The 21501-nt window shown below is 38.3% G+C and overlaps 1 protein-coding gene across 1 annotated transcript; it reads left to right on the plus strand.

The window, feature by feature from the left end:
* The first annotated feature begins 1012 nt into the window (after positions 1-1012).
* Positions 1013-20711, plus strand: LOC117914203. The gene is made up of 16 exons (XM_034829432.1): positions 1013-1297; positions 9494-9688; positions 11409-11483; positions 11595-11762; positions 11979-12142; positions 13353-13571; positions 14140-14266; positions 15645-15833; positions 16319-16405; positions 16588-16745; positions 17665-17784; positions 19166-19391; positions 19645-19704; positions 19817-19990; positions 20081-20190; positions 20297-20711. Exons 1-16 carry the CDS (start codon positions 1106-1108, stop codon positions 20460-20462), a joined length of 2430 nt encoding a protein of 809 aa, XP_034685323.1. The 5' UTR covers positions 1013-1105; the 3' UTR covers positions 20463-20711.
* Positions 20712-21501: the final 790 nt, after the last annotated feature.

The raw sequence follows: 21501 nt of genomic DNA on the forward strand, positions 1-21501 counted from the left end.
GCAGTTGGCTGAGGAGCTGATGACTGATGCAAGTGAGCGGTTCACAAGCAAGCCATTATCTGGGTGGTGTGTGGTTATGCAAAGGCAGTTATGGGCGGTTCTGGCCAATTGCATAACCACCAGATTGGCTCCAACTTTTGAATTTGGGAATTTAAATATGTAACTGTAGGGCGAGTCTTTTAAAAAGGGCTCCTACATCCTTGAAATCAGAGAGTGAGAGATTGGGATAGGGTTCTTCTCTTAATGCTTAGGGTGTGAGCATTGTACTCTGACTCAGGGGAACAATTTTGTCTTGTAGAGTAAATTAATACAAGTTAGGAAATGTTTCTTGTAAATCGTTGGTGTCCCTGTTACTGTACTTTTACTCTGTTTTTCTAAAAGCTGGGAATGAAGGTTGGCTAAGGAAGGGTCCTTAGCACCACCCACTTGTGAAAAATTTAGTGGGATCTTCAGGGGTGTAACACTAGGCTCGTATAGTGTGAACTCTTGTTTCAATAATTATGATTACTGATAATTACTGGCTTTGAAGTCTCTCTAACTCTTTAGGTCTTGTTTGAGTAGCTTATTTATTTATTAATTAATTATTATTATTATTATTGTTATTATTAATTAAATTTAATTAAATATGAAATAGTTTTAATTTTTTTAAGTCAATTTTTTTTTCATAAAAGGAGAATGTAAGAACATTATTATTATTATTATTATCATTATCATTTGCATTCGATTGTTGTACAAGTTGATATTGAAAAAAAAAAAAAAGGTAATAAAAATACAAGTAGTTATATACAAGAAAAATTCGCCGTTTTTGTTTAATAAAATTATTAATAAACGTCCATTAGTGGACTTGGAAGGTAAATCCAAACAGCACCTAGAATTAACCAAGGGATTATTGGTCTGAACTCTGAAGTGGTCTGATCCTGATAGAACGACAGTGCCAATGACCAGAGGCAGAATCGTAATTATAAATAAACAAAGGTGCATTTTGGAAATGCGGCTCTGTGGACTACTAGAGAAAGAAATGAACCTAGAAGAACGGCTTTTGTCTATGGGGCACGGGAGCGACGATCAGAAGTAGCCGGAGCCCGATTTTCAACATCTGACAGCCATGAAGTCAGTTTTAAGCGCGGTGCCTGTCTTAATACTGACGCTGACTGTGGTCGCCATTCAGTCGGCGTCCGCGGCTCCGGAGGCCTTCCGGCGAGACCCGGGGCATCCTCAGTGGCACCATGGGGCTTTTCACGAGGTCAGAGATAGTGTCCGATCTGATGTTCGCCGCATGCTCCATACGCGTGCCGAGGTATTCGTCTTCCCTTTGGTTGCTCGGAAACTGCAAGAAAATGAAGGAATGTTAAAAGATTATGAATCTTCGATTTTTGATGCTTCAGATTCACTTAATCTGATTGGTGCATATTCCTTTCACACTGTGTGATCGTGTTTGGATTTCGTGTCAATCTAGTTTTTATGTTTGCTATGACAATTTACTCATTCCTTCCGTTAATTTGTATGTTCGAACCTTCCTCCTCCGTTTGGTTGCTGAGAAAATGGAGGAAAGCAAAATTTTGGATGTATATATTCCATATTTTTAAGTTTTCCATTATACGGAAAGCTAATTAATTAAGCTGCTTGTGTTGATCATAGCAGCGTGGAGGTTTAGTTTGCTCGCCCCAAATATTGAGAATTCTAAGGTTCAGAAGTTCATTTTTCTTATTCCTTTTAAAGGGATTTCCTGGAACCACACCATGCCACCAAGTAGCCAACAGCATGTCAGTTGTGCTATTTGGTCCCTTGTAAATGTGGTTATTTCATTTTGTTAACATTGATATTCCAGTGCTTCTATGGTGGTAGCTATATGTTGGGGAGGATACTCTTTTTATTTTATTTTCTATATATAAAGACTTTTTATGAATGTTGGGGTATTTACTCATTTAAACCTCCTCTGCTGGTTGTATAGGTATAGGGTTTGTGTTTTTGATCCTTGGTCTAGTGGCCAGTGGCCTTGAGTTTCCTCAACGAACTTTGGTTTTAAGAGCTGTTATAAACATTTATGGTGGTCTATAATGGTGATGGTTTTGGCTAGAGGAGGTAGGAGACGTTTTTCTGTGGAATCCAAAGCTTTTGAACTTGTGATTGATGAAGTTGGAGGAAAGCTGAGAGGTTGTATATGGGAGAGATGCAAAGGATTATCATCTTGGATCAGATTTGGTGATGTAGGGCTCAGTAGTTTGTTGGTAGGAGTGGAGACCTGCTGTAGAGATAGAGATGAGAGTAAATGGTCCCTCGCATGGGAGGAGGAGGGAAGGAAGTATAGATTGGAGCGGCGTACAAATGAGGCGGGTAGATTCATTTTTTGCTCTGTTCGTGATCTGGAGTCTAAAAGGTTTTGCTTAATTTTTCCAGAAGGAAAGAGGCTATCTGGGGGATGGAATACCTTGGCTGAGAAGTTGAGAGAGGTTGGGGTAGTCCCAGTTAGAGGAGCAAAGGATCCTCTTTCTCTTGAGGTGCTGAAGAAGGAAAAGGAGCCTGATCAAAGGACATATGCAGATGTAGCAAAACTGAGAGTGGGGAGACTAGGGGATAAGGTTTGGCTGGAAGCGGGAAGGAGGGTGAAGCCTGGTAGATTAGAGCAGCTGGGCCGTTGCTTGGTGGGTAGATGGGATAAGGTGGAGAACCATCCCCCTGCGTTGGATGTTCTGAAAAACTGGGCTGTCCATGCTTGGCTTCTCCATGGCAAGTTGGACTTAGCTGTAATGGGAGGGGGGCTAATTCTCTTTGAGTTTGAATTGAGTAGTGAGGCAGAACGGGTTCTTGCTAGAGGGAAGAGAAAGGTTCTAGGTAGTGTATTATTTATGGAAAGATGGCACCCGGAGGTGGGGTGTTTTAGCTATGGAGCTTCGGCTAGTGAGGTATGGGTGAGAGTGGTAGGTCTGCCCCTTCATTTATGGAATCGAGAGGTGTTTAAGCTGATAGGAGACGGCTGTGGTGGTTCATTGCTGTGGATAACAAGACGGAGTCAATGGCAGAGCTGCAATGGGCTAGAATGTTGGTGAAATCGGCGGGCAGGGACACCCCTTCCTCTGTCCAGATTGTGGATGAGATGGGGTGCTTCTCAGTCCAGCTATGGTGGGAATCACCACCTTGGTTCTCTCAGGTGGTGCCGGCGGGAAGTGGCCTCGGGATTGGGGATGAAGTGGATGCTGAAGATACAGGGAGTAAGTATTGTGATGAGTATAGAGATGGCGTGCGGGAGAAGGTTGGACAGCTGAAGGAGCAGAGGGGAGCAGTTGAGCCGCCCTGTGGTAGTTCTTCAAAAGGGGATTCAGTTTGTCCAGTTGAGCTGGCTGAGAGGGGCCTGGAGAGGAGGTGACTGATGGAGAAGACAGCTGCGGGATCAGAGCTCGAGGTGGAGGGAAATCAGCAAAAAGGGGAGGTTTTAAATCTGGGCCGGCAGATTGTGTGTTTGGGCCTGATTGGGAGGCCCAAGTAAGAATCGGGCTGGGAGATGATGGTTTTAAGTCAGATTTGGTGGGAGCCCAGTTTTTTGGGCCTGATTGTGTCCCCAGGCCCATCTCGTTAAGAGGATGGGTAGTGGGCTGCGAGGAGAGGCCTTTTCTCTTTAAGGGGGTGATTGAGGGCTGCGAAGGGGGGGCCGACATGGGTCTTGAGCCCGAGTTGGGAGGGATAAGAGGATTTAGGGCTCCTCCTCGTGCCGAGGCTGGGGGGGTGGATCTTAGGGCTCCGATGGAAGCGCCGGGTGTCCAAGTTATGGAGGACGGGGGGATCGCGTGCTTCCTAGGAGGAGATTGGAGGGAGTCGGAGTCTCTAACGGAGAAGGCGAGAGCGCGGATGACTGAAGAAGCGCTGTCGGCTGAAGCATCCAGGTACGAGCCCGTAATCGATGTTCTTGGGGGGGATCGGGTTTTCTATTCTTCTTCTTCTCTTTCTGGGTGCGATCGGGCTATGGTGGTGGGGGGAGTTAGGGGATCGGTAGGCATTGACGAAGGGGTTGGATTTCAAGCTCCTTTGCGTGCCGTGTTGACTGATGGCAGTCCGTGGGAGTCGGAGACAGAGGGGGGAAAGAACAGGGGTTTCGGAGCAAAGGAGAGTGAGGATCTGGAAGAAGATGAAGGCCAGGGTTGCGGATGGGACGACAGTAGCTTGGCTAAATTCAGTAAAACTTTGGGATTTTCGACAGTTGGCGTTGAAGGGGAAGTCCTTAAATTACTGTTAAGGCTGAAATCAAGGAGGGATCAAGGCAAGAAGAAAGGCATTGCGGGGATGACTAGGTTTGATAGGGAAGTGAAGAAATTGGAATGGTCGATTAATTATGAAGGAGAAAGCAGGAAGAAAGGCTCGGATAGAAGAAACGGGGATAGAGCTCTGTGTCTTAAATGAAAATTAAAATCCTATCTTGGAATGTCCGGGGGGTGAATGATAGGAATAAGAGAAGTACAATTAAGGCCTTAATCAGATCCCATAAAGTGGACTTAGTTTGCTTGCAGGAGACTAAAATGTCTCAGATGTCTTTAGGGGTGGTGAGAAGTCTTGGGGTGGGGAGATTTTTAGATTGGGGAGTTCTGAATGCGAGGGGGGCAGCTGGAGGGGTGTTGGTTTTTTGGGACAAAAGAGTTTTGGAGCTGGAAGGGATGGAGGTGGGGCTTTTTCCGTCTCCTGTCGGTTCAAGAACTGTGAAGATGGATTTATTTGGGTTTTTTCAGGAGTGTATGGCCCTACTGTAAAGAGATATAGAGAGCTGTTTTGGGAAGAGCTTGGGGCCATTCGTGGTCTATGGAACGATCCTTGGTGTATTGGAGGTGACTTCAATTTAATCAGATTTCCGGATAAGAGTAGAAGAGGGGAAGATTGTCTTCTTCAATGAGAAGATTTTCGGAAGTGATTGATGACTTGGATTTGAGGGACCTCCCTCTTCAGGGGGGTCCATTCACCTGGAGTGGAGGTCTGAATAATCAAGCTATGACCAGGATAGATCGATTTTTGGTGTCGGAGGATTGGAAGGTCACTTTAAGGGGGCGGTGCAGTGTACCCTTCCTAGGCCTGTGTCCGACCATTTCCCTATTTTATTGGATGGGGGAGGGGTTAGAAGAGGTCCTACTCCTTTCCGTTTTGAAATCATGTGGCTTAAGGAGGAGGGATTTATGGACCTGTTGAAGGGGTGGTGGCAGAGTCTAAGCTTTAATGGCTCGTTTAGCTTCATCCTTGCTGAGAAGTTGAAGGCTTTGAAGGCTATTCTAAAGTCATGGAATAAGGATGTTTTTGGGCAGGTGGGTGTCAATAAGAAAGTGGCCCTGGATAAGGTGAATTTCTGGGATGGTCAGGAGAAGCTTCGTCTCTTATCTTTGGAGGAAGTGGAAGCTAGAAAGGTAGCAAAGGGGGATTTCGAGAAATGGGCTCTAATGGAGGAGATTTCTTGGAGACAAAATCAAGAGAAGTTTGGCTTAGGGAGGGTGATAGAAACACTGGTTTTTTCATAAAATGGCAAACTCCCACAGAAGGAGAAACTGCCTGTCCAAGATTAAAGTGGATGGTGTTTGGTTAACTGAGGAGCAGGAGATAAAGAGAGGGGTGGTTAGAGCTTTCAAGGACCAATTGACTGACCCGGGGGCTGGCAGCCTTCTATGGAAGGTCAGGACTTTAATAAAATTGGAGTGGAGGATGCAGCTAGACTGGAGGAGGTTTTTTCTGAGGAAGAGGTCTTCAAGGCTCTTTCAGACCTGAACGGGGATAAGGCTCCGGGTCCAGACGGATTCCCCCTTAGGTTTTGGCAGTTTTGCTGGGATGTTGTCAAAGGAGAGATCATGGGTTTTTTGCTAGAGTTTCATGAGCGCGGCAGATTCGTTAGGAGCCTAAATTCGACTTTTCTGGTCCTTATCCCAAAAAAAGCCGGCGCCGAGGACCTTAGAGACTTCAGACCAATCAGTTTGGTGGGCGGGTTGTATAAATTGTTGGCAAAAGTGTTAGCCAATAGGCTTAAGAAGGTAGTGGGCAAAGTGGTGTCTTCAGCTCAAAACGCTTTTGTTGAAGGGAGACAGATTCTTGATGCTGCCCTTATTGCCAATGAGGCAATAGATTCTTTGTTGAAACGAAATGAGAGTGGGGTGTTATGTAAGTTGGACTTAGAGAAGGCATACGATCACATAAACTGGAACTTTTTGCTGTTTGTATTGAAAAACATGGGATTTGGGGAGAAGTGGAATGGGTGGATCTCCTGGTGCATCTCTACAGCTACGTTTTCAGTATTGATCAATGGCACCCCGGAAGGCTACTTCAACAGTTCAAGGGGGCTGCGTCAGGGGGACCCCCTATCCCCGTACCTTTTCGTGATAGGAATGGAGGCCCTAAGTAGGCTGATCCATAGAGCAGTGGGGGGAGGGTTCCTATCAGGCTGTAGAGTTAATGGAAGAGGCGGGAATGGGGCTTTGGTCTCTCACTTGCTGTTTGCCGACGATACGTTAGTGTTTTGTGAAGCTTCTGAAGATCAGATGGTCCACCTAAGCTGGTTGTTGATGTGGTTTGAAGCCATATCAGGATTGAGAATCAACTTGGACAAAAGCGAAATTTTGCCGGTTGGTAGAGTGGAGAATTTGGAGAATTTGGCTCTTGAGGCTGGCTGTAAAGTGGGCAGGCTGCCTTCTACCTATTTGGGGATTCCGTTGGGGGCGAATCACAAGTCCGTGGCTGTTTGGGATGGGGTGGAAGAGAGATTTAGGAAACGGCTGGCCTTGTGGAAGAGACAATTTATCTCCAAAGGAGGGAGGCTTACTCTAATTCGGAGTACATTGTCAAGTATGCCCATATACTTGATGTCTTTAATCCGAATGCCTAGAGTGGTTAGTCTAAGGTTGGAGAAAATTCAAAGGGATTTCTTGTGGGGAGGGGGTGCTTTGGAGAGGAAGCCTCACTTAGTTAATTGGGAAATTGTTTGCATGGATAAAAGGAAGGGGGGATTGGGTGTTAGACGCCTCTCCACCCTTAATAGGGCCCTTCTTTGCAAGTGGAATTGGCGTTATGCGATTGAAAGGGAGAACTTTTGGAGGCTTGTCATTAGGAGGAAGTTTGGGGAGGAAGAAGGGGGTTGGAGTTCTAGAGAAGTTAGGGAGAGCTATGGAGTTGGCTTTTGGAAGGAAATAAGGAAGGAAGGCGCCCTTATGCAAAATAAAGTGGCTTTTGTAGTGGGGAATGGTAGAAGGGTAAAGTTTTGGAAAGATATATGGTGGGGGAATCTCGCCTTATGCAATTCTTACCCCTCCTTGTATGCTTTTGCCTCCTCTAAGGAGGCTTGGGTTGAGGAGTTTTGGGACACTTCGGGAGGGGAAGGGGCTTGGAGTCCTAGATTTTCTAGGTCCTTCAATGATTGGGAGGTGGAGGAGGTGGAGAGGCTTCTTTTGGCAATCCGAGGTGCAAGGCTTAGTCCTCTTATGGAAGATAGACTGATGTGGAAGGCGAATTCGAATGGGATTTTTTCAGTTAAATCGCTCTATAATGATCTTTCTTCAAGAAGAGCTGGTCTTTTCCCTCACGGTGTGATATGGAACCCTAGAGTGCCTTCCAAAGTGAGCTTCTTTGCTTGGGAGGCCTCTTGGGGTAAGGTGCTCACTATGGATCAGCTTAAAAAGAGGGGGTGGGCTGTTGCTAACAGATGTTTTTTGTGCTGTGAGGAAGAGGAGTCAATTGATCATATCCTTATACATTGCTCCAAGGCAAGAGCTTTATGGGATTTATTGTTTGCCCTTTTTGGAGTTTGTTGGGTCCTCCCTTCTGCGGCTAAAGAGACCCTTATTGAATGGGGGGCTGCATGTGGGGTAAGAAGCATAGAAAAGTATGGAAGGCAGCCCCGTTGTGCCTTTTTTGGACGATTTGGTTGGAAAGAAACAGGATTGCTTTCGAAAACGAGGACTTTTCGGTTCATAGGGTGAAAAATTCTTTTGTTTGTAATCTTTGGGTTTGGACAAAATCAATTGTAAATGAAGGTTCTATTACTTTACCTAGTTTTATTGATTGGCTAGGCGCTAGATGAGGGTCGGGTTTGTATTTTCTCTTCTTTTGTGTGTGCCTTAAGGGGCCTTTTGTATACTTCCTGTATGCTATTGGGTTTTCCTCTTGGTGCCCTTTTCTAATATATTGTTGCCTTTGCCTATCAAAAAAAAAAATATTCCAGTGCTTCTCTGTGGTGTTCGATATGAAATAAGAGCTATTTAGGTTTACTTCAGAATTCTTTCTTAGTATAGTAGCCCATTTCCTCCAAAATTCTACAACTTGGCACATTTCTACAGTTAGAATCATACTTCAATCTGGATTTTCAGTCCTATGGAGAGTCCTAATGGATGGCAGCACAGAGGTACTACTAGGTTGCATCTAATCAAAGAACAGATGGTTCCCAATCCATGACTAACCGATCCCTGAAAAGTTAAAGTTGATTTAGACACATAGGCTGCACTATGCCAGCTAATGAATAATTTTTTTATTCTCATCCTGGGCAATTTATCCTGAGAATTTAAACAACTAATGCAAAGTCAGTGGTAGATTGAAGATAGCATAATTCATGAAAATGGTTCTGCTGTACTAGCTTTTTTTAAGATGCTAAATTGACAACCAATTTGATTGGGAAAAGAGTTACCCCACCTGTGTATATTTTCCACCAAACATTATGAACCTTGTTTTGGGAGTTTGTTGTAGGCTGCCCTTGCTTTGGATAAGAGCATAGAAGGTGAAGGGAAGTGTGCTGTGACAGATTTTACTTAGAAATTTTTGCACTCCCATGAAAGTGTAAAATTCTGCAGCCCCTTTTCCCCCCTGCATCTTCCTCAAAACTTCTTCCAGTAAATTGAAGAATGAAGTTTTAACTTTTCCAGGGCTTGAATGGTTCTTTGTTTTATGCTTTTCATTTTGTTCAAGTTTGTTATCTCAGTAAGTAAATGACGAAGGTATGCTCATTTTGGTTCCTCACTACATGCTGAAATGGGACCTCTTTAGTACATTCATAGGCTTTGGGTCATTTTGTGCCTGAGCCCATGGGAAACTACTTGTTAATTTTGTGGTTGATGAGCTGCATAGTTTTCACCTCTATGGAATGTTGACTCTTTATTGTCTCAAAATTGAAATTAAGATGAATAGAGACATTGGGTGAATCAAGGAATATTCAATTTGAGCATCTAGAAAGTGATATTACACCAGGGGCTAACTAGAACCATCTTAGTTTTCTGAAGTTCGGTCATTTCCTTAACTCTTTTTGAATGAGTCGTCAAGTCAAACGTACCTTGATAGCCAATACCCATGATGCCTCCATCTATCAACAAAATCATGGAATGTTTCTTCTACGTTCAATAGAAGTCTCAGCTTCTTTTTTCCCTTTTCTTCAAAATATTGTTACATTCAGTGTTGGAATTTTAACTAGGTAATAAATCATTGTTGATATTGCTATTATTTTAACGAGGGTGTCTGGTTTGAATGTCTAATCATGTATATAAGTGTCATACAGGTTCCATTCCAGGTCCCACTTGAAGTAAACATAGTCCTCATTGGTTTCAACAATGATGGAGGCTATAGGTATACAGTTGATGCACACAAATTGGAAGAGTTCCTCAGAATCAGCTTCCCATCTCACAGACCCTCATGCTTGGAGACAGGCGAGCCCCTTGATATTGAGCATCACATCGTCTACAATGTGTTTCCTGTAAGTTTCAGTAAACTGTTATTCTCACTAATATCACCTAACATGGTTGGTGCAGTTGGATGTTTCAACTTGTTGCTTTGGATTTTCTATGTGATCATAATGATTCTAGTGTATTATAAAAAAAAATTGGGAGGAATATGATGCCTTTAATCGGTTCTAGTCTATTATCATAATCCCTTTAATCAATTTTGTAAATTGGGGGGTGGCATCTAGATTGGGGGGGGGGGGTTAGTTTTTTGTGTTTTCCCTCATCCAGGCTATGCCTTTTGATGTCCTTTGTATACGACCTGTGTACATGGGTGTATGGTTTTTAATTATAAATTTATTCTCTTTGCTTACTTGTCAAAAGAATAATGATTCTAGTGTGTTACATGCCTTATAATTTGTCTATAACCATATTCAACAGTTTAGTGCTAGTCATCCTTGTTTAATATTTACTTGGTGCCCTTACAGTTTAATATCATATCTTGCTGGAGCTCTAATGTCATCTTTTGTAGGCATGACTACTTCCATTTTAAAAGGAAAGTAAAATGAGAGGGGAAAAAAAAAACAGTGGAAATCTCTTATCAACATGGATCAAATAGAGTCAAAATTTTGTTGTTAACTTTAATGATTGGCAGTGAAAAAATTTGAATAGATCCTTTTTTTTTATATTTAAATTTTATCCCCATTGGGACTTGAACCTGGAACTTCCCACAAACTCTCCCCACCCCTTTACCACTTGAGCTAGGCCTCAAGGGCAAAAAACTTAAATTGATCCTAATGAATCATAGGCATGTGTTGTTAGGTGAGTTAAATGAAAAACAATTAAAACAAGGAATGGAAATCCAATTTTTGGAAGGGACAGAATCTATGTAATTTTTAAGTGCAGAATCGTAATTGGATCAAGCATATGAAAGGTATTGAGGATTTTTCTATGTTTTTGCTAGAAATAACCAATTTGGTGTGAGTTTGGTTTCCAGCCATGTCTCAATTTGTGTGATCTGATTCTTCTATGGTTCTCGATGACTTACAAGAAATCTTCCTCTGTTATTACATTTTCTAAATGAAATGTCTTGATATTATATTAAAAAGAACAAAAAAAATTACCTTTTTCTGACTTGGGTTATCTAGGTATCATGCATTTACTCATGATCTGAATGTAAATTTGGCATGTTGGAGCCTTACCTGAATGGACAAACATGAACAAAAGAGCCATCCATACTCATGCAGTTAACCCCCTTCCAACTTTTACTTACAATCTTGGTGATTTCTGGGGAGTATATGGTCAGCGCATAACATTCTTTAATATGATTGGCTTCTAGAGTGAGTCCTAAGATCATGGCAAGCTTATGTTTTTACTGCTGCTATTTGGATGTTCGTAGTGTGCATTTCTAGCTTTTATCATTGTTCAAATTTAATTCATAGAAACAGAACCTAGTACAGATAGAAGAGATTTATTTTATGAAATGTGAAACCTAGACCTGATCACATCAATATGCAACTTTCAACATGTTCCAGTTATCTTCTCACCAAATTATTTTGTGATCCTAAAGCTGCTTGATTCCATTAAAACTTAGTGTAGGTTTTTCCCCCCTTCAAATTTTGCATGATATTGGGTTAATATTTCTGATTGGTCTCATGGCAATGAAGCCAAAGAATGGGGTGCAACTTTATCTTTTGAGTTGGTGCAAGTGCTACTCCTTTTAACCATTACATTATGTATTTGTCCTCACTACAGGCTGGGCAACCAGAGCTGATAGCACTGGAGAAGGCACTGAAAGAGGCCATGGTTCCTGCTGGAACTGCTAGAGAGGTTACTGTCATTGTTTCTTTCAATTATTACTGCTGTCTTGATTATTGCTGAAAAAGTTACAGATATCATTTGGCTTCAAATAAAGTTCTAAAATCTAGTTACAACTTTTAGTCTGATTATGGAAGGGAGGTGCCGTTGTTTGAGGTGGATGCAACAGCTGTGGAGCCTGTATTTCAGAAACTATATTCCTACATATTTGACATGGATAATCGTGGATACAATGCAGCAGAGATGGATAGACCTGTGCCAAGTGCAATTTTTATTGTCAATTTCGATAAGGTATATTCTGCCGTTCTTTGCAATTCACTGCTGTGGTTATCTTCTATGAACATTGCTAATTAGAATACTTCTCAAATATTTCATCTAGGATGGGATTACTGCAGTTTCTTCACAGAAAATGTTTCTTGAAACCATGTGATTTGATCATCTACACTGTCTAATAAACTTCCTTCCTTTTTTTAATATTCAAATTTGGGTGGTTCTACTTTATTTCAGGTGAGAATGGATCCTAGGAACAAGGAGATTGATCTCGACAGTTTAATGTATGGAAAAATTACCCAGCTAACTGAGGAAGAGATGAAAAGACAGGAGGGGGAATACATTTATCGTTATCGATATAATGGAGGAGGGGCATCTCAAGTTTGGCTGGGTCTTGGAAGGTATAGTGAAAAAAGCTCATACAGAAAAAATTGGGTTTTGAAATTAATCATCAGAGAGGCTTTAATTATGTAACAGTGCCAGGTTATTCTCTTGAAAACATGGTATGCCATGAAAAAACATAGATCCCATTTTGTGCTCTCTAAGGCATTTAATGGGATCTGAATTATACTTAGCATTTCTTCAATATATATTAAATGGGTAATATTGAGTTCCTTGATTTGCTCTCCAATATCACATGAGACATTAATTATGTTCGGTTTGGGAAGATCTAGATGGAAAATTATTTTTACCATCCATAATTTTTACATGTTGATTGATTCTGTCATGAAATATCCAACTTAGTGTCAAGTATCACATGAAATATTTATTATGCTCTGATTTGAGAAGATCCAGGTGAAAATTTATGTTTTTGATTTTTGTCATGCAATTGTCAAACTATGATCCATAGCATGAAATATTGGTACCTTTAAATGTTAAACCATGATTTTTGTCAAATTTAAGCACTTCCAAAGGACATGTGTTGGATTGATCAAATGTGTGATTGATTTTTCTTTGTTGGTTTGGGACCCTTTGTCAGTCCTTTGTAGTCATCATGTATTTTAATCAAAGGTTCCTTAACTTGTTATGTATGTGTGAAATTCATTTTAATCATCTATCTTATGGATGAAAATGCATTTCAGGGAATCTAAGTTGAATCTGCATAAGGCAAAGCCAATAAAAGAAATGGAATGAGTCACATATTCAATCATAAATGTTGAGTCTAGCCCCCAGATGATGCCAAGTCTCCTTGGGCAAATACAAATGCTTGAAAGCGAGCTCCATAGGAAATTCGATATTGAGAGAAATGCCTTTTTTTCAAGTGTAGTATCATCCTAAAAAATCACATTATATAATGCAATTTATCACATTATTTGGAACCATGCTGTGATTGAATAATTAATATCTGTGATGCGTTTGGAGTTGATTTACCATCATGTTTGTAAGGACAATGCTGAGTTAATTCTCCATATTATTCTCTTGCATTACTGTGTGGAATTATCACTTTATTTGGAACCATGCTATGATTTCATAACTAAGATCACATTGAATCTATTAATCTCTATGATGAATTTAGAGGTTTTTTGCTGCTTGAATTTTGAGGACAATGTAATTTTAGTCCTCCTCATCTCTCTCTCTCTCTCAATCTAATTTCCTGCCTGTACTATTCAGATTTGTTGTCATCGACCTCTCAGCAGGGCCTTGCACATATGGAAAGATTGAAACTGAAGAAGGAAGTGTCAGTTCAAAAACACTCCCACGGTTGCGGAATGTGTTGTTTCCAAGGGGTTTTAATGCAGCTAGTGTTCATTCTACTCATGATACTTTTGTTGGACAACTTGCTGCTTTGGTTTCAACCACAGTTGAGCATGTTATTGCCCCAGATGTTAGGTATTATTTTACATATGCATTTGTCCTTTCTTTGTAGCTTTCCTGTTTTCTTCAAGAACATTATTTCATGGATTAAACCCAGTCCATATTTTAATCTTTGGCATGCATTTGAAAAATGACAGCTCCACATATCTCCTAAAAAAGCCAATTTTGGAAAGAAAAAAAAAAAAAAAAACTAGAACTGGCCCTTTCCCATGACAGGCGTTCTTTCTAGGTTCAAGTCCTTGGCTTACACAGCACACAGTTCTTAAGGGAGTGGTCATATCTGTTGTTTTATCCAGTCATGCAAAGCAAGGCGATTGGGTTTCTATATTATCTGAAAATTCTCATCATTGGAGATTCATATAAGTATTTCAGGTGGCATAGGGGAAACATAGTCCATACCATGGTTAATGTGACATCTAATATATTTTTGTCTTTATATCTTGTTCTTTTTCTAGTTTTGATGGGTATTGTGATTGTAAGTTATGGAAATTCTTTTTACTTCGTTTCTTGTCATCTTTCTATGTCCATGCTATTTGACTTGGTTTTGCACCATTTGCATAAACTGATCATGCTGTGGACTCAGGTTTGAGACTGTTGATCTGACGACAAGGTTGCTTATACCAATCATAGTCCTTCAGAATCATAATCGATATAATATCTTGGACAAAGGCCAAAATAACAGCATAGACATTGAAGCAATTGAGGCCGAGGTCAGTTGTTTACTCTGGATGATATCTATTACTTGTTTGCTTGCCTTTGGGTAGTGATATGCCTTAATTAATGAGTAGCAGTATCCTGGTTATTGCACTATCTTGCACTCCCTTTTTGCTGAACTATTTTGATAATTTATTATGGTTGGAGTCAATGAAAGCAGCAGACAAATTATCATTAACACTGATCCTATAGTCCTTGTCTTAAAAAACAAAAGAATAGCTATCATCTAAACAAGCAGATGTCAGAATGAGGAATGTACAGTTCTGAGATGTTAAATTATGCCAGCTTTTTCCTCACACTTGGATGGATCAAGTTAGTTATTCAGTCAAAAATGAACTCTAGCTTCTTTTATTTCATTGGCCAAACCCAGTCCTACCTCTACCATGGGGTGCCTAAGCAGGATGCAAATACACATCCTCCTCTGTTCATGACTGAACAAGAATGAACTCTAGCTCCTCTAATTCCATTGTCCAAAACTCATTTCTGCCTCTGTCATAAGGTACTCAAGTGGGATGCGAATATACACTTCCCCTGTGACTGAACATGAAATGGGGTAATGAATATGGGAGTTGCTCAGTCTGATTTACTCTGGGGCAAAGGAAGACACTACTAACATGTAATTATTTGATGATGCACAAAAGGCTTAGTTAGCAAGTAAAGTGTGGATTTGTGAATGTTAAGGACAATAGGAACTCAGAGGAAAAAAATGGTTTTGACTATTGAAGGATTCGAGGAAGGATATATCATGGTTGCTTTGAAAACGAAGATATTGGTTGAAAGCTTATTGGATGGTACTAGAAATTGGTAGAACTCCTACATTTAATTGCTCAAAGTATCTTAGGAAAAGAGTTGTGAATGAACCAATGCTTTTTCACTTGATAAATTAACATCTATGGTAAATGATCTCCAATCAAATGTCGACATGAACTAATATTTCTTACAAAATAGTTCATCACGTAGGAGTGACGAAAATGTTTTTGGTTTATTGACTGCTCTATCATGGGAACCTATTTGTTCCTTGTTATCATGGGCCCACAGTTTCTTTGATTGATTATGTTTTTTCAGCTTGATATCTTTGAATGATTAGATGGAGGGGGTCCTCCAAAACTTTTACCAACTTTTAGGATATCCAGAATTTGGCCCTCTTGTGCTGGAGCAGTTGATTGAGGGATTTCATGGACATTTTTCTTGTCCTGGTACTATTATGTTATTGATTTGTGGAAAGTAAGGATGTTACTTTGAGTAGTAGGGAGTCCTTAAAGTTTTCATGCTTGATGCTGCACTTAATCAGAACTTTGTCTGAATATTTATGTAATCACATAATTGCATATAATAATCCAGTGTCTTTGTTACTTATTATGTTGTTATTTTCAGGTTAAAAAGATGGTTCATTATGGTCAGGAAGTAGTAATTGTTGGGGGTTCACATGCACTACATCGCCATGAAAAGTTGACAATTGCGGTTTCAAAGGCAATGCGAGGCCATTCCCTGCAAGAAACAAAGAAGGATGGACGTTTCCATGTTCATACAAAGACATATTTGGATGGTGCTATTCTCAAAGAAGTGGGTTCTGCCTTTATTATTTTTATTTATGTTAAAATATTAATTCCCTTGTTGTGAAGCATTAAGTGATGTATTCATTAATCATCTGCAGTGTGAAAATGTGTATTGTTAGCAATAAAGTTTTCCATGTTAGAGAATCTCCCTGCATCTTTTTATGCTGCAATTTGTTTTTCTTTGACTGGCAATGTTTTTCAACAAGCACTAGCAGTTCAATTTAGCCACTATTTCTTTATGCCAAACTCTTTAAAAACACAGATTGAGCTGCTATTTTGTTGCCCCTATCATGAATATGCCAGCTGGCTTGGTCCTGTTTGGGTTCTAAAGCTGCTGCATGAGCTCTAACCTACTGGCTCTTTCCTTGTTTCTGTTAGTTGCTACTTTCTGCTTCTTACAACTGGCTCTTATTTACTCATCAAAATATGTTTGAATAGATGGTTCCATTCCTTTGTAACCTTGTTTTTTTCTCTTGAAAATGCTTATATCAGGAAATGGAACGATCTGCTGATGTGCTTGCAGCTGGTTTACTTGAGGTGGCTGACCCATCTCTTTCAAGTAAATTCTATATCCGCCAGGTTAGTCTAAACTTGTTGTACTTATATATTACAGAATGTCATTAGAAGGGATTTTTAACTCAACTTTCTATTATATGGTTTCCATATTTTGCAAATCCTTTTTCTTAAGCAAAATTATTTTTGAGTTTCTCTTTTCTTATTCTGTGACTTTTGCCCTAAAATATATATTTTGTATTCCCCAGCATTGGATGGATGAATCTGATGGTTCAAGTGATTCCATACTAAAGCATAAACCTCTTTGGGCTACTTCTGCCTCTAAACGTGGGAAGGAGAAGAAAAAGAAAACAGAAAAGAAACAAAGTGATCTACACCGAACTTATGGAACAAGAGTGATTCCTGTGTGAGTATGCCACCCTGTTGTGTTCACAAGTAGTTAAATCTTATAGTAATTGATGCATTTTTCATTAAATAAGAAGTAACTAAAGATCAATAGAAATTGATTCCCTTCATTGCCTATCATAAAAAACTAAAAAATAAAGGAAAGGATACTCACCTGGGTTTTAAGTATTGACTTTGGTTGATACAGCTCTGACTCAGAATTCATCAATAAGGTCTTGTGGTAGACAGAACACTGAAATACAAATTCAAATCAGACCTTTTTTTGGTACTTTGATTAGTGTCTAATGGATGGATTCCAAAAAATGTTGTGAACATACCAACCCCAAGCCAAGAATCCTACTAACCCCACAGCAAGGCAGGGCTTGGTGGATATGATCTTCAATGCAATACTTCCAGTGATCACATCAATTACTTGTATTTGTTTTTTTATTAAAGAATCCAACTAATGTCATGCTCAGTGTTTGGAAGTTCATGTGATATAGAAATTATGGTGTTCAGTACAAAAAGTAGTACTGTTCTAGCTTTGTCAGGCAACAAAACTAATCTTCACTGATTTCCTTCTCCATTTGATTTTTGAAAATGCTGCTCTCATGGAATTCCTATGAGTTACTGATGTGGGGGGGCACTTTTGAAATTATCAAGATGATGAACATTAATTTTCATTTGAAATGAAAGCCCCAAGCGACGCCCATGTAATCCCATCTGGGATTTCTATTTGTATGTCCCTGTTTTTTCCTTCTCAGTATTTCCAAGTCAATCAAACAATGCAAATATTTACTGGAGAAAATCGTTCACAATTTTGTCCTGATGATTATCATAAGGTGTTTATCTGCACTGCTCTATTATGTTGTGTCAGCTGTGAAGTGTATGGTTTTATTCATTAAAATGAATATTCAAATGCCACAAGGTCTCTTTTGCAGCTTTGTTCTATCATTGGCTGATGTCGATCCACACCTTATGATGGAAGATGAAAGTCTTGTATGGACAAGTAATGATGTTGTCATTGTGCTTCAGCATCAAAATGAAAAAATACCTCTAAGGTGAGTCATACAGATTTGCCTTTTTAGACATGCAGATATGTTTCCAGCTTCTCAGAAATTATTTCTTGTTTACATTATGGTTGCAGTAATTTGTTCACATTGAAACCATATTATATGTGCCCTCAGACCCCATTGCTCCTCCCTAAAAAGAAAACAGATTTTTTAAAAGAAATGAAAAATGAAAAACTTAATGTCCGTTTGTATACACTTCTTGTTTCCAATTTTTTGAAAATAGAAAATAATAGCAACTTCTATATAAAATATAAGAATGCTTATAGATTTATATTAAAAATGTAATGGTTTTTAAAAATTGATTAAAATTGAAATTTTAAAATTAGGTATTCAAAAAATTTTAATACTGCATATTTTAAAATTTTTGAAGTAATTTTTAAGGATACAAAGTAAGTCTATACTTTTTGTATTATTATTTCTACTTTTTAAATAAAAGGTTTTATTTTAAAAAATAAAAATCAGAAAATGTATTCAAACAAAGCCTTAGGTGTCGTTTGGATATGCTTCTTGTTTTCTATTTTAAAAACTGAAAATAATAGTCACTCCTATATAAAATGAACGAACTCTTTGACACTTAAAAATATTATGACTTTTTAAAACTGTTTAAAAAAATTTAGATTATAAAAAACATTTTGTTACTTCAAATTTAAAAAATTTTGGAAGTAGTATTTATGGACATAAGGTAAGTCGATACTTTTTATATAAGAGTTACTATATTTTATATTAAACTTACTATTATTTTTTATTTTTAAAATTAGAAAACAGGAAGTTTATCAAAATTAGCACTTAATGAATCTGAATTTTTTTTTTTTTAATAAATCTTAATAAAGCCTTATCTGAAGATATTACACATAGTTTCTTGGTGAATGCAATAATTTCTAATTCTAGCCTTTCTTGATTTATCATTTGTCCATCTCAACATCCTTTATTTAATTATGCTTATCATGATTTTTTTTGTTGCTTAGCTGCTCTACCTCTTGATCATAATTCATGCTGAGCTTATAGCCATCTTTGATGCATATCTCTTTGTTAGAGACATTCTGGGCTATTATCCAGGATTGTATTTATCTAGAAGTAAAAGGACTGCTCTCTGCCAGTATAATGAATAGGACTAACATATTGAGTTCTAATGTGACTCTTTAGGACTTCATGTCACCCTATTTTACAAGCAACTGAAGCTTTCATTTCTCTTGCAATACAGTCATTTTATTAGGCCTCACACGATGGTCTCAGCTTCATTACACTAATGTGTGCATGTGGCTTAATAGTTTATTAGGCCTTATAAGATAGTGTCAGATTGAAATTATTGGAAAAGCCAGGGTTTCATGATCTCATTTTTCTCCTAAAATATCTTGCATTTGTTGGACAGTTATGTTTCAGAAACAGAGAGAAGGCATGCTATTCCATCACAAGCACAACGCCACATATTGGCAGGTCTTGCTTCTGCCGTGGGTGGGTTGAGTGCACCGTACGAAAAGGCTTCTCATGTACATGAAAGACCGATTGTGAATTGGCTCTGGTCAGCTGGTTGTCATCCGTTTGGACCATTCTCCAATACTTCCCAGATCAGTCAAATGCTCCAGGATGTTGCCTTGGTAATTCCAATGACGTTCTTTGCTTAATTCTGCATAAAAATATTAAAAATGATAATCAAGGTTAGCTTCATTAAGGTAGCAAAAGTCACAACTTAAAAGCTAAAGAAGGAATTTATTTACATTAAGCCATTGAGAAAAATATGGTTTTCTGAGTGTCTGTCACTCTCTGGTCTGGATATCTGATAACGCTTTACAATAAGTTGATTCTAGTTGACGAAGAATATCTGAAAGAAATTCTTTGTATTGTTGGCAGAGGAACACAATATACGCTCGTGTAGATTCTGCACTACACAGAATTCGGGATACATCAGAGGTAACTTGATTATTTATTTATTTATTTATTTCATAAATATAAATTAGTTTGTCTTCAATTTGGCCATTTTATCATTTATTTATATGCTTACAAGATTCTATTCTCTTTGTAGTATGTACAAACTTTTGCTGCTGAATATCTGAAAACCCCACTTGGTGAACCAGTCAAGGGCAAGAAAAATAAGTCGAGCACTGAGCTATGGTTGGAAAAGTTCTACAAGAAGAAAACTAACTTGCCTGAACCTTTACCTCACGAATTAGTTGAAAGACTAGAGAAATTCTTGGATGTAAGTTATTCTTATTCTCAATGACCATCTTGATCTAGACAAACATATTTCCGACATTAACACATCGACCTTTTCATAATTGAACAACAGAACCTTGAGGAAGAACTTGTAGATCTATCATCCCTGTTATACGATCATCGGTTACAAGATGCACATCTGAACAGCTCAGAAATTTTACAAAGCACTATCTACACCCAACAGTAAGTTGCCCTGCACATGGAAAAAGCTTCTTGGTGATTATGAAATTGAAATTTCTGATTAGGGTTTTATGATCCTTGTAATAATCATCTGTCTATGATATAACAGGTATGTAGATTATGTTTTGGTGAGTGAGAAGGAGAAAATGAAATGCTGCGACATCGAATACAGATTCCCGGTGGAGTCTTCTCAAACGTTCATCTACGGTGGAATTCTTCTTGCTGGATTCTTTGTATATTTCCTGGTCATTTTCTTTTCATCTCCTGTGCGTTAAGTCAGAATCACAACGGCTTCCCGGTCGGAAATCGTGTCAAAATTTCAAAGCTCGCCTGGCAGTATGGAGGAGAAATGTGTATCCCCAGAAAATATATAATTTTGAGGAGAAAAAATTTTGATTTATAAGAAAAAATTGTGTAAAAACGTTGGATGGGTAATGGTGTAGGTTAGTATGATAATGCCCATTTGGTAGCGAATTTGAGGACCAGGATACAAAAGAATGAAAAGTTTCTTCTTTTTTGGTTTCTTTCTTTCTCTTTGAGAAAAAGTTGGCTCTCCTATCCTGGAAGTGAGGAGATTGAAGGAGTTGAGGGATTAAAAGATAATAAGGACGGATTGACTGGATTGAACATCAAATATAATGAAGACTAATCTCCCTTCAAATGCCACCGTATAAATTATTGTATTTTTTTAAAGTGGCATTTTATATGAAATATTTGCTGGACAAGATTTAAAAAATAATCCCTATTTAATGAAAATTATAAATATATAATTTTTATTTTTTTTTGGTCCAAGAAATCTTTATAAGTCCTTTTAAAGTATTTAATTGTAAGTAAAAGGTTTGTTTTTATATGAAGATAAAAAAAACCATAAAATAAGAATTTAATTTTATAAAATATAAATTTTAAACTGTCATTTAAAAATAATTAATATTTTATATATTTTTTTTATTAAAAGAGTTTATCTATAATAACTTATGTACTACCTATTTATGATAATATGGACCATCTTTTATCATGCTTCACCTACAAATACATGAAATTTGAATGAGATTTTATTTTATTATTTTTATATGTATGAAATTTTTTTTTTGATAATTGCAAATTTAGATTAAAAATTGATAAAGGATACTTTTATATGAAAAATAATATAATTGATTTATTTTGTTAAACTAATCCATCTCAAATTTTTTTATACTTTTGATCATATTGAATGGGATACAATATTTTTATTTTATTTTTGGTAATTCATTAATTTTTTAATATAAGAAATAAACTTAACTTTTATTGTTTTCCCAAATTCATCCCATTCATTCA

The sequence above is a fragment of the Vitis riparia genome, chromosome 5, assembly GCF_004353265.1.
Source record: "Vitis riparia cultivar Riparia Gloire de Montpellier isolate 1030 chromosome 5, EGFV_Vit.rip_1.0, whole genome shotgun sequence".
Classification (NCBI taxonomy): domain Eukaryota; kingdom Viridiplantae; phylum Streptophyta; class Magnoliopsida; order Vitales; family Vitaceae; genus Vitis; species Vitis riparia.

Coding starts and splice junctions, on each gene's coding strand:
- LOC117914203 (XM_034829432.1), top strand. CDS start 1,106: ATGAAGTCAGTTTTAAGCGCGGTGCCTGTCTTAATACTGACGCTGACT. Junction 16,406..16,587: donor GTAAATTCTATATCCGCCAG/GTTAGTCTAAAC, acceptor TGTATTCCCCAG/CATTGGATGGATGAATCTGA. Junction 19,991..20,080: donor GACTAGAGAAATTCTTGGAT/GTAAGTTATTCT, acceptor ATTGAACAACAG/AACCTTGAGGAAGAACTTGT.